This window comes from Clinocottus analis, unplaced genomic scaffold, assembly GCF_023055335.1.
Source record: "Clinocottus analis isolate CAN_PGR_092001 unplaced genomic scaffold, fCliAna1.0.p SCAF_15, whole genome shotgun sequence".
NCBI lineage: Eukaryota > Metazoa > Chordata > Actinopteri > Perciformes > Cottidae > Clinocottus > Clinocottus analis.
The window spans coordinates 8,599,113-8,611,108 of NW_027175876.1; the positions used below are offsets into that span (position 1 = coordinate 8,599,113).

Consider the following 11,996-nt stretch of genomic DNA (forward strand, 5'->3'; position numbering starts at 1 on the left):
CTCAAAGCATTCCTACCGTTGTCTTTTTTTCTTCTTTTCTCTCTCACCAGTGTGTTGCATTGCAGTACATCGTGGAGCTCAACAGATGGAGCCAGTTTAGTCACCAGCATCGAACCCCCGGGCTCCACAGTCAAGAGCATTATTGTTGTTGCTTCATGTGACAAATGCTTTTATTTGAATAGTTATCATTTCAGAATGTATGGAGTCAGGTTTTCCTTTTTGAGCACAATATCTTTTCATTAAAAGACTCTTGAATACAGCACAAGAAATATAAACAACAAAACACACGCACAGAAACAAACACTTCTACAAATGTCCAATTTTTTTATCTTAAAATCATCTAATGGGAGGAGACGTTTACATGGTCATGTCCTTTGACGCTCTTCCCATTGATAATGTGCTACGTGGAAGAAGTGCTCGATCCTGGCGATAGCGAGCAGTGATGTAATCTATGAACTTCACACGCTTAAGCCGAGGTCTTGATTGACTCACAAACTACTGCAACAATGACCTCCGCTGATTCAATCGCAAGCTGCCATCACAGCTCATTGTGCTGCATTGTCGTTCTCGCTGAGCAAACATTCATGCTATTTGTTCCTTTTGTGCTTCTCATCCACAAGTCGGTGTTTGATTTGTGACGTTGACGCATCATTGTGCGTCAGTGTCAGAACTCATTCGGGGTCAATCAAAGTAAGTGATGTGCCATTAAAATTATGAATAGTATTGAGGTTATATATGTATTCATGAGAGAGACTAGAAAATGAAGAGCGAGAAGCTAAAGGGAAAAAATGGACCAATTGGAGGTTGAAGACCAACAATGAACTATTCCTAATTAATATGAAGAAATACACTTTTTGTATTCATCATTTTTGTTATTGCTACTATGTCCGCCACGAGGATCATGCCATTGGTCACGTGTGTGCCTTGCTGAGTGAGTGTGTACATATCAGTAATGGAGCCCGGGTCCGCCATTGACTGACCCTTTCACCTTCAGGACCATTTCTTCCTCTTACCGGTCACTCCCCTGCACATCCCTTCACACCTGACATTTATTTATTTAATCACACATGTCACTTTAACACACACTTTAACTTAAACACACATGTCACACTAACACACACTTAACTTAATTACACGTGTCACTTTTAACACACGCTTTAACTTAAACACACATGTCACTTTAACACAAACTTTAACACACATGTCACTTTAACACACACTTTAACTTAAACACACATGTCACTTTAACACACACTTTTACTTAAACACACGTCACTTTGACACATACTTTAACCTAAACACACGTCACTTTGACATACACTTTAACACTAACGTTATTTGTTGTCTGAGCTCTTCATCTTTACCTCGTACTCAATTTAATACACATTGCACTGTGTTGTCGTTGACTGATTGTTGTTTGTCTCATCACATGTCTAATGTTGCACCTTCCGCCAAGTAGATTCCTCGTTTGTGAACACATTCCTGGCAATAAACAGTTTCTGATTGATAAAAAGTAACATGCATGAATTTTTTTTTGATTTTTAAAAAATCTTTTTCCAACATACTAGTATTTTGAAAAAAAGTAAAAAGACATGGTATGTTTTAAAAAAAGTCATAATATTTTCATAGTTTAGTATGTCAAAAAAGTACAACAAAAGTGATAGTATAGTATGTTGGAAGAAGTCGTAAAAAGTAAAAAAAAAGAAAAAGTCCTAGAATAGCATGTTACAGAGTAAGACTGGTTAGAGGAAACAAAGCCATCATCATGAATTCACTGCTGGCAAGTTTGAGATTTGTGTCACTTTTTAAAAATGTATTTAATATATAGAATATGTATGGATTAAATAAAAAAAATTCCCTCAACATTCCACACACAACATCCCATAGTGACAAAGTGAAACAGGGGAGCCCCAGTCACGTGACAGGGCTGCCCAAAGGCAAAGCACTGGACAGGCAATGCCACATTCTCATGTGTGGTCAGTTTAATTTGTAATGTCCATTGAAATGTAATGTTTAAAATGTTTTTATGTTCTAAAAAGTTTTTTTTTTTTATTAATAGTATGTCCATGCAGGTGTCTGTAAACGCAGAGGGTTAAATTACGTATTTCTGCAGATTTGTCAACATGCGTTTGTGTTTGTGTGGAATAGTCAGACGTCAGCCTACAACAACAACTTTGGTCAAGGCCAGACACCTCAGGAAACAAACTAAAACATTTCATTTTCATAATCAAAATGCACGTCCTCTCACGTGCACGCGCACGGTTTCAATGTGCGCGGGTTTAGAGACCAATTAAAAATCCCGAGCTCACAGCTCATTGGCGCCGGCAGCTAATTGACAGGGGGAAGTTCCTGCAGGAGCTGTAAGGACATGCGAGTCATTGTGGATGACGTGCACGTGCTTTTGTCGGACCAGGTAAGCACGTGCTGCAAGTAACCATGGTGACACACCCACCCGCATAAAAGGCCGTCCCCGTGCACATTTCTCGCTTTTTGAGGATTTTACCCGCAACAACAAGAACCGGCTTTAACCGATGACTCTGGACTCTCACAACCGGACCTCAGCCTTCACCTCCAAACTCACGCCCGCTGCTGACATATGCGTGGGACTGGCCATCTTCTCCGTCGGTACGTGCATGTTTATGTGTCGCTTGAAAACATATTCTATGGTGTCATTGAGTGGACAAATAAAGCCGCAAAGAAATTTTAAGAATGTGTTGTTGTTTTTTTACCTGCTATAACTAAATACAAATACACTTTAGTTATACTTTTAAAGCGAAACAATCCGAATTATTTTAATAAACAATATAAAGTATGCAAGTTTACTGAAGTATGGAAAGTGATTTTATTTGGAATTGATGAAAAAGAGCACTTTTTATTTTATTTTATTACTATTTCATTTGTATTTATATCAAAGTAGATGCATTTGATTATGTGAGATTTAAATATATATATATATATATATGTTTATATATATGTATATATATATATGTTTATATATATGTATATATATATATATATATATATATATATATATATATATATATATATATATATATATATATATATATATATATATACTTATGTTGCCTTTTTATCTTTTTGTCAAGCACAAATTGAAACATATCTGTATCTTATGTTGTTGTCTTTTATTAGAACAAATATTTACACATAAATAATTAAAACACACGTTTCTCCAACTAAGGCTGCTTATTCTAACACAGAAAATTACGTTTTGTCAGAGGCTTCAAGGCGTCAGTGAACATGTGGTTAACCGTGTGGATTCAAACTAAAGCTCTCATCAACATCAGAGTTGGTCATAAAATAAGTGAACTAAGAAAACAACATATGTGAAACACGTCACAGCATCACTAACGAAACTTCTCATACTCAACAAACAGCGGGCTGGAACACAAGTATCTTCGTTTAAAGTGTTTGTGTAACTGCCTCGCTGTGTCGTTCATTACGTCATCACTAGTTAAGCCTAGTTTATATGCTTCTGCGTCAGGTCGACGGCGCAGCTTGCCAGGATGCGTCCCGTACAGGAGCTAAAGGGTGCCTTGTGCGCACCTCGGGGCGCGACAGCGCGTCATTACTTGACGCACTGTTGACGCAATGAAACCAGGCATAATTCAAATCCGTCATATTTCTGATTTCAATTAGTTAATTTCTGACCACATTCAGCCCTGATTATAACAAACACATATTCCAACATTTTCAGAATTTTAAGTCTGTAAAAATGTTTGCATAATGTCCTTGTTGTTTTTGTCTGAACAAAAACCATTAAAACATTTTTAATTATTGCCTAATAGAATTTTCATAGAATAGAAACAGCATTCATTTGGTTGCTTTTATGAAAGACTCATAAAATAAGCGTCATTTTACGCTTCATTGGATGTGGGATCAAGAATTGTAATTATAAATAAGTTTCAATGGGGATATTTAGTATTTTGTCGACACAATTTATTTATAATGTACAGACTTATCGTACTGAGGTTGAATTTCCAAAATTCAAGAAAAAAAACCTGACATCTTTGTTAAAATGTTTTCCATCAGCATTGACACAATGATTGAAATACCACAAAACAAAAGTCACAAATGTCCCTAATGAGGCACAAGGCCTAATTAAAATGGTTTGTAAGACATCCGGTTCAACCAAACTCCTCAATGAAGGTTTGCCAATTACTGACGGTTCCCTTGTTAATCATTAAACTAATTAGATGTACAAGTAATTCTAAGGTGTGGTTATTTGTATGCGTTCTCATAACACACCAATGCATCTGTGATTTCATAATTTTCCAGCATCATAATTGATCTTTTATTTTGATTATTTAGAAGTGTTTCTGGGTCTTCTCTCTAGTTGTGCTCTCTGTTCTGGGCAATGGGCTGGTTCTGGTGATTTGCTACCGCAGGAAGAAGAAGATGGTGGGCTCGGAGATGCTGTGCGTCAACCTGGCCCTGGTCGACTTCCTCTGCTGCATCTGCTTCTACCCGCTCTCCATCATGTCCTCCTTCCGCCACATGTGGCTGGGGGAAAACCTCACGTGTGTTTACTACGGCCTCGGCTGTTACAGCTTCGGGCTCTGCGGCATGTTCACCATTGCCGCCATCAGCGTGATCCGCTACCTGAAGACCTGCTACAGCATGGTTTATGGTGAGGCCGGTGGTTGATCGGTTGGTTGGGAGACAGTTCAGGGACCTAATGCTGGTTCAAGACACAGGAGAAATACAAGTCATTCATTATTTCTTTTGTGTAAATTATGTTTTTTCTTAAAAGCACACAGTACACAGTTACAGTGCATCTGGAAAGTGTTCACAGCGCTTCACTTTTTCCACATTTTATTATGTCATGGTCTTATTCCAAAAGGATTCCAAAATCATTTTGCGGTCTATTGCAGCAAACTGCACAATATGTTGGGTGCATATTTTGGGCTGCGTGCTCAAGGCCCTCTTGTGGTTGTGGTGACTCACACTTTCATAAAACACATTTTATTTGCAGTCCCTCATGACGACCCAGCTGAAAACATCTCCAACCTTCTGCCTCCTCTGTTTGTCTGTTTCGCTGACAGCTGATGGCACGACTCTAGGAAGATTGTCACCGACCCTGGACATAAACTGTTCGAGACCCTTCCCTGCTGCTGCCACATTTGAGATTTCATTCTATCAAAATGTATTTCATGTTGGATATGTATGGATTAAATTATTTTTACTCTACACACAACACCCTATAATGCCAAAGTGAAACTTTTTTTTTGCAATTTTTTTCAAATCTATTAAAAATATAAAATGAAAATATAACATAAATACACAAGTATTTACAGTCTTTGCCATGACATTCAAAATAGAGCTCAGGCGCATCCTGTTTCCACTTATTATCCTTAAGATGTTCCTACAACTTGATTCGAGTCCACTTGTGCTAAACCCAGTTGATTGGACATGATTTAGACAGGTGCACACCTGTCTATATCAGGTCCCACAGTTCACAGTGCACGTCAGAGCACAAACCAAGCCATGAAGTCCAAGGAATTGTTTATAGACCTCCAAGACAGAATAATGTCGAGGCACAGATCTGGCAAAGGGCAAAGAAACATTTCTGCAGCATTGAAGGTCCCAATGAGCACAGTGGCTGTGGAAGAAGTTCAAAACCACGAGGACTCTTCCTAGAGTTGGCCGCCCAGCCAAACAGAGCGATCGGGGGAGAAGGGCCTTCGTCAGGGAGGTGACCAGGAACCCGATGGTCACTGTGACGGAGCTCCAGCGTTGCTCTGTGAAGAGAGGAGAACCTTCCAAGGCTGTAACATAACAAAATGTGAAAAAAGTGAAGCGCTGTGAATACTTTGCACATGCCATTTTGTATTTTTATGTTTTTGTGTTTAATCATTGAAGTGTGATCTCCATTCCTTTGAATATTGTATCAGTTTATCGTTCTTTAGTGCATTTGTTTTCTTGGTATATCTACAACAAAAGCTGATTTTCTAAAGCATCCAGCACGCCGATCATTCTCAATATACTGCAAGATCTTTTATACGTCGAAGAAGCAAAGTAGAGAGGTTGCTCGACCTTTTATGTGCTCTTCTTTCTGTTAAGATGAGGAATAGTGAGAAAATGACATGAGAGTGCTACGTACGTCTGTGCTTCTCGTTTTCACAATGTCTGGCACAAAAGGATAATTATTATTCTGTGTGTTATGTCATACATTAATGGTTACATTAAAGAGGTTTCTCAGAACAGACCATTATCCATTTATCCCCTTAGAGGGCACTGGAGCTGATCCCAGCTGTCATTGGATGAATGCAGGAACAGGTTGCTAGTTTATTGCAGGGTTTACTGTATATAGATTCACACAATCATTCACGCTCACATCCACACCTACAGTAATGTAGAGCCTGCAATTGCAGATCAGGTTAATTGCAGGCTCTACATTTGTGGACGGTGGGAGGAAGCTGGAGAGGGGTTGAAGAGCCACAGTTGACATCAGAGAGACAGATCAAAGAAAGCGGTTTGAAGAAATATTTTGACATTTTGTAAAATAAATAAACATTTCCCCTATTTTACTGACAGTTAAGGCATCATGCATTTAAAGGTAGAGCTTACTAGCGAATAGATAACCAAACAGGTTTTCTTCACAGCTGTGTGGCTGGAAGGAGCTAACATCCAGATAGCATGCTGTGCCATCTGGCTCGTGGCTGTCGTGTGGTCCAGCTTCCCTCTGGTCGGCTGGGGCGAGTACGTCCCCGAGCCTTACGGCCTGTCTTGCACCATCGCCTGGAGGGCTTATCACACCTCGGCCAAGGACGCCTTCTACGTCATCTCCTCCTTCGCCTGCTTCACCATGGTCCCTGTCCTCCTCATCATGGTGTCCCAGTGTCAGATCCTCTACAAGGTGTACCGCTTCTCCAACTCGCTGTCTGCAAGAGGCATCCCCAACAACCTGAAATATGCTGAAAAAAGGCTCTCCGTGGTGAGCGAATAACTTATTTTTAACTTATGTAGAGCTATGAAGCGAGATTCAAGATACAAACAGTTACTGTATACAATTAAAAACTGACTTTGCTCGGTACTCCTTCCACACAGAATTACAATAACTTAAAACTTAAATTCAAGATCAAAATTTGAATTAAAATTAAGAATAGAGAATACAAAATATAAAGCACAGAAATATGACAACAGTATTGGACAATCAGTTTCACAAGGTGTCCTCATTCACTATTGAAGATAAAGATTTAAAGTTATTATTTAAACATCTATGAAAGATTACTTTTGAACCTGTTTTAGGCTGCTTGACCACATGACCAGTGCTTTTTGTCTAAAGAGGACAATCTCATAATCATGGGAAAAGAAATAACTGAATTCATTAAATTTCTGTTCCAGAGTAATAATCTTCTGCAATCTGCTCCTTCCTCTTCCAGATGTTTTTCTGTATCAGCCTGGGTTTCGTGATAGCCTGGGCGCCGTACGCTGTCGTGTCCCTGCTCTCCATTTTCCACAAGGAGAACCAGTACATGGCTCCAGAGGGCTTTGTGTTCCCCGCGCTCTTCGCCAAAAGCTCCCACATCTACAACCCGTTAATCTACTTCTACTTCAAGAAGACTTTCCGGCGGGATCTTCGCTGCCTACTGCTCTCTTTCTGGCCCAAGCTGGGAGGTAATCGCGTAAGCGTTCACACCGCCACGGTCCACGAATATCCCATCCACATTCAGCTTCAGGAAAGAGTCCACGTCCCAAAGAGGACCTTTGGTTTGTCTCAGGACCGAACTCTCAGCAAGAGCAAGAGCAAGAGCAAAGGCAGAGCAACACACAGCAACGATGGCAACCCGGTCCCTGGCAACCCGGTCCCTGGCAACCCGGTCCCTGGCAGGCCGGTCTACACCTGCTGGGAGACCACATCGGGAAAAAAAAACCTCCAACTTGGACAATAAAGTTGCCCGAGACTCGCTGTCAGTCTCTATATGAATTGTGTTTCACTGTTTCTACGGGTATTTATCAAGCCATCAACCAAAAGTCTGGTTGTGTACCGTTTCATTGACAAGTCTCAGATATGAATCAAGTCCTATGGTGCTGATTTTGTTAAGTAATGTGCATATAAAGTGTATATCTGCTAAGCAGCTTTCATTCTGTTCAATCCTAAGATCATATATAGTCTCCATCAGTAATGTAGCTGTATAGCAAAGTGTTTACTTGTTGTCATAAACCCCTACTAAGGGGACAAACTCAAGTTTAAATTGTCGTTTCAGTGTTATATTCAGTGTTTTACATTCATTTGGCACATTTCTTACAAACTAACAGCCGACTATAACCACTGGTTACATGCACGTACTATCTGTGGTAAAGGGCTCATAATATTGTGCAGATTTTAAATGCTGGTGTTCGTCATCTCAGAAAGTCGTGCGGTGCCTCTTGCTGCATTCATGTCACATCATAGCTATCAGTGGGCAATTTGTAAATAGCATTCACACCAACTTTGCAGTCTGAATAACATGTGAGAGACTGAAGAAACGTCCCATTAGTCCAATGAAGTGCTAACGTGGCTTGTTCCTATAGCAACTTCATACGTCACAGGTCCTTAAAATGTTTTTCAATTTCTTTGTTCTTATACTTTTAGCCTGCCTCGGCCTTTTTTTATACGGTACATCTTTTTGTGAACATTCGCTGCTTCAACTAGTGAGCACAAAGAAACAGGAACTTTAATGTTCCTGCAATACTGAAGGTTTTTCAGTGTGGGTTTGGATGTGTGTGTTTGTGTGTGTTTTATCTGTAATATTTGGTCCTCTGGTTGTTTTGTTGTTCAGTCTCTACCTGTAACAGGCCAGCAATGATATTATGTTAAATTATGAAACATTTCATGTTAAGTCTGATGTTTTGACTTGAATTTAAACCTATTTATCAGTTTTTTTTAATCATATGTGAATGTGTCTTTGTACCTTTTATGTGTTTTTCCTTTTACGAAATGTTACTCACTATGTGTCTAATGCAGCATTTAAATGTTAACCACTTTATATTATTATATTCGACACTAACTCTGTGTCAGCGTCTAGCTCTCGGATATTAACAGAAAGTTGTGTTGTGAATTTGTTTTCTTTCCGTAGCTCTAAATACTTTTGTTTATTCTCACTGGTCTCTTGTGATATTGAAAACATATTAAAATGTATTTCTATAAGGCACCAAAGTTGAAAATGCTGAAAAAGTATATTAAAAAAATGTATTAAAAAAAACAATACTGCAGTATAATATCAAATCCAGTATAACTGAGAATAATAAACAGTTCAAAACACTATTTTCTGATTGTTTATATTTATTAGTTAAAAACATTTGTATTCAGTTCGTGGTGTCTTTCTGCAGAAAATCAATATCTGCATAAATGGAGGGAAATCAAAACCCTGCACAGAGCATTAATGATTTGTATCTCTTTTCTTAGTACTCTTCTGAGTGGTCTACCAGCTTGTTATACAAGACTTACCAATGTATCTGCCACCCTCTCTGTGTAATGAACTCCTTTTAGTCCATTTCTGCAGCAATCAGACAGTTACAGTGTGTCAGACATTTTACAATGTGAGAGCAGGAACTCATCTGAAGTGCGTTAACTGTCCTGTCCTCTTGATGATTTAGCTCATGTGAAGCTATTCAACGCTATTCTAATCACAGCCGATTAAAGGACTATAGCTTATATAACAGTTCTCAGGTATTATTATTATTTAAAAACCAACAGTACGCTCCAGAGGAGCAGAGGACAGGCAAAGTTAGCGACTCACTGGTGAACAGAGTGGAGCATCTAGCATCTCAGGAGCCGGATACTTTGCTCAGGTGTTGGTGGAGACCATAACAGAGGTAAAAGAGAGTGAGAATTGGTTTCACGCTGTGATGACACAGGAGATGTAGAGCGACCCGCGTGTTAGAGCAGCAGCTTCAGGGCTCCCTCTCTGTCTACTCAGGATGCATTCAGACACAGTGTTAAGCATAGGTCAGTCATGTTTTGGCAGCGTTTAGCATCCAATACAGATAAAACAGAAGAAAATGGACTTGGTGACGCACATTCAACAAAGTTTAAAAATACTGCCAAAAGCAAGGGAAGAGCATCGATGAGCTGTAAGCGGCAGTGTGTTCAAGCGTTCTACTTTGAAAGGAAAAAGCTGTGTGGGCACGAGGAAGCTTTCCAAACAGGCATATCGGCCTGTGGGACCTAAATGACTTTTCACTACCGATCAAAACACAAACGCACTGCTACAAAAAACTGTTTCAAAAGTAGAACGAAGAACAAAATATGTGAAATTGCATTAATTGCTGTAGTGACAATAATTGAAAAAAAAAGCCACCAGACATCAACAAAGCATCAAACCATTCATGAAAACGAGCGACCTACTCAGAAGTGGCTCCATGCTGAGCTTTTGACAACTGGATGGAAACCATTAACTTCTGGTCCTCTGGGCCGACTCAAAACACGAGCAACACTCGGGCAAAAGCGCTGTTTGTTTGTCTTAATGTCGCCCTGCTGACAAGTTATCTCTGCTGGGATGCTTTGTCCAAATAATTGCAGGTCAGTTGGAAGGGAAACCCTGAATTTTACACAAGCTCATCAGAAAAGCATCTCTGCTCTTAGAAGACTCTCTCTGAAACGCTTTGCAGCAGAGTGTGAAGCGGTCGATGTGAGAGTCAGTACCCCGAGTCTGAGGCCAGGTACGGGACTCTATGTATGCCACTAGAGCACTGCGATTGCAGGGTTTCTTGTGTTTCCTTGTCTCCTAAAAAAGAACAAGAGACTTTTAGCGACCAACTTCCTGTTTCATATTGAGGGTGAGGGAGGGGGGGCAGATAGTTAGGAGCTCATAGTTAGGAGCTCATAGTTAGGAGCTGATAGTGAGGAGCTCATAGTGAGGAGCTCATAGTTAGGAGCTCATAGTTAGGAGCTGATAGTGAGGAGCTAATAGTTAGGAGCTCATAGTGAGGAGCTCATAGTGAGGAGCTCGTAGTTAGGAGCTCGTAGTTAGGAGCTGATAGTGAGGAGCTCATAGTGAGGAGCTCATAGTGAGGAGCTGATAGTGAGGAGCTGATAGTGAGGAGCTGATAGTGAGGAGCTCATAGTTAGGAGCTGATAGTGAGGAGCTCATAGTGAGGAGCTGGTTATGTTGGCCGACATACACGGGATACACGGTATTCCTCCGTCCTCCCTCCGTCTCTTCACAGCCAGTCTCCCAGCAAAAAAAGAACATTTCATGCTGTCCTCCCCCTGTGCATGTATTCAAGTGCCATCAATGCATTTTTCACTTGTGGCTTTTACCTTGGAGCCTTTGTGCTTTCATGACTTGCAGGTTTCCTTGGTTACACCTAGAGCGTGGCTGAGACCACCACCCACTGCTACTGTCATTATTACTATATGAAAAGGATATTTTTACAATTCACGGTGTGCAATTTACTCTTTTAGACAGGCATACAATGTAACTCTCCTATCTATCAATGTTTAATAAATAGAAAGTTAAATTCCTCACTTTAAAGTTCACCACACCTGTTCCATATCTAAATATCTATCGTGACATTTTATTTCCTTTATGCTAATTTTATTGTTGAACTTGTTCCTGCTTGTTTCTGTCAGTCTTGCCCTCGAATGTAATGCAGACAACAATATATTTGGCTTTAGTGTAACATGAAAATAGCCTCAAAAACTCAACTCTAAAAGTACTTCTGCGTGTGTGCGGCTATTCATGTACGTACAGCGGGGGATGGGGAGAATCTGTGAGACTGTTTTTCGGAGGCACTGGCAGCCACGGTATCTCACCCTCGTTATCCTGGAAATGGGGACGAGGTGGTCAGCCCTGATGGGAGGCACGGCTATCTCATTATTGGAGCAACCTGCCCCGCTGGAGCGGAACAGGAAGGCTGGAATGGAGAGGTGGAGGGAGAGATGTACACAGTTTTTTGGGGGTGGGTGGCTCGGATCAGAGTGGCACTGTGGGTCCAGGTCAGGCACAACAGCCCCCTCCCCTATGTTGTGTGCCAGCCAAGCCTCC

At 40.4% G+C, this 11,996-nt stretch overlaps 1 protein-coding gene across 1 annotated transcript; it reads left to right on the plus strand.

Moving 5' to 3' along the window:
• Positions 1-2,531: 2,531 nt before the first annotated feature.
• opn8c (opsin 8, group member c) lies at positions 2,532-7,916 on the plus strand. The gene is made up of 4 exons (XM_068577702.1): positions 2,532-2,625; positions 4,358-4,651; positions 6,627-6,958; positions 7,407-7,916. Exons 1-4 carry the CDS (start codon positions 2,532-2,534, stop codon positions 7,914-7,916), a joined length of 1,230 nt encoding a protein of 409 aa, XP_068433803.1.
• The last annotated feature ends 4,080 nt before the right edge of the window (positions 7,917-11,996 follow it).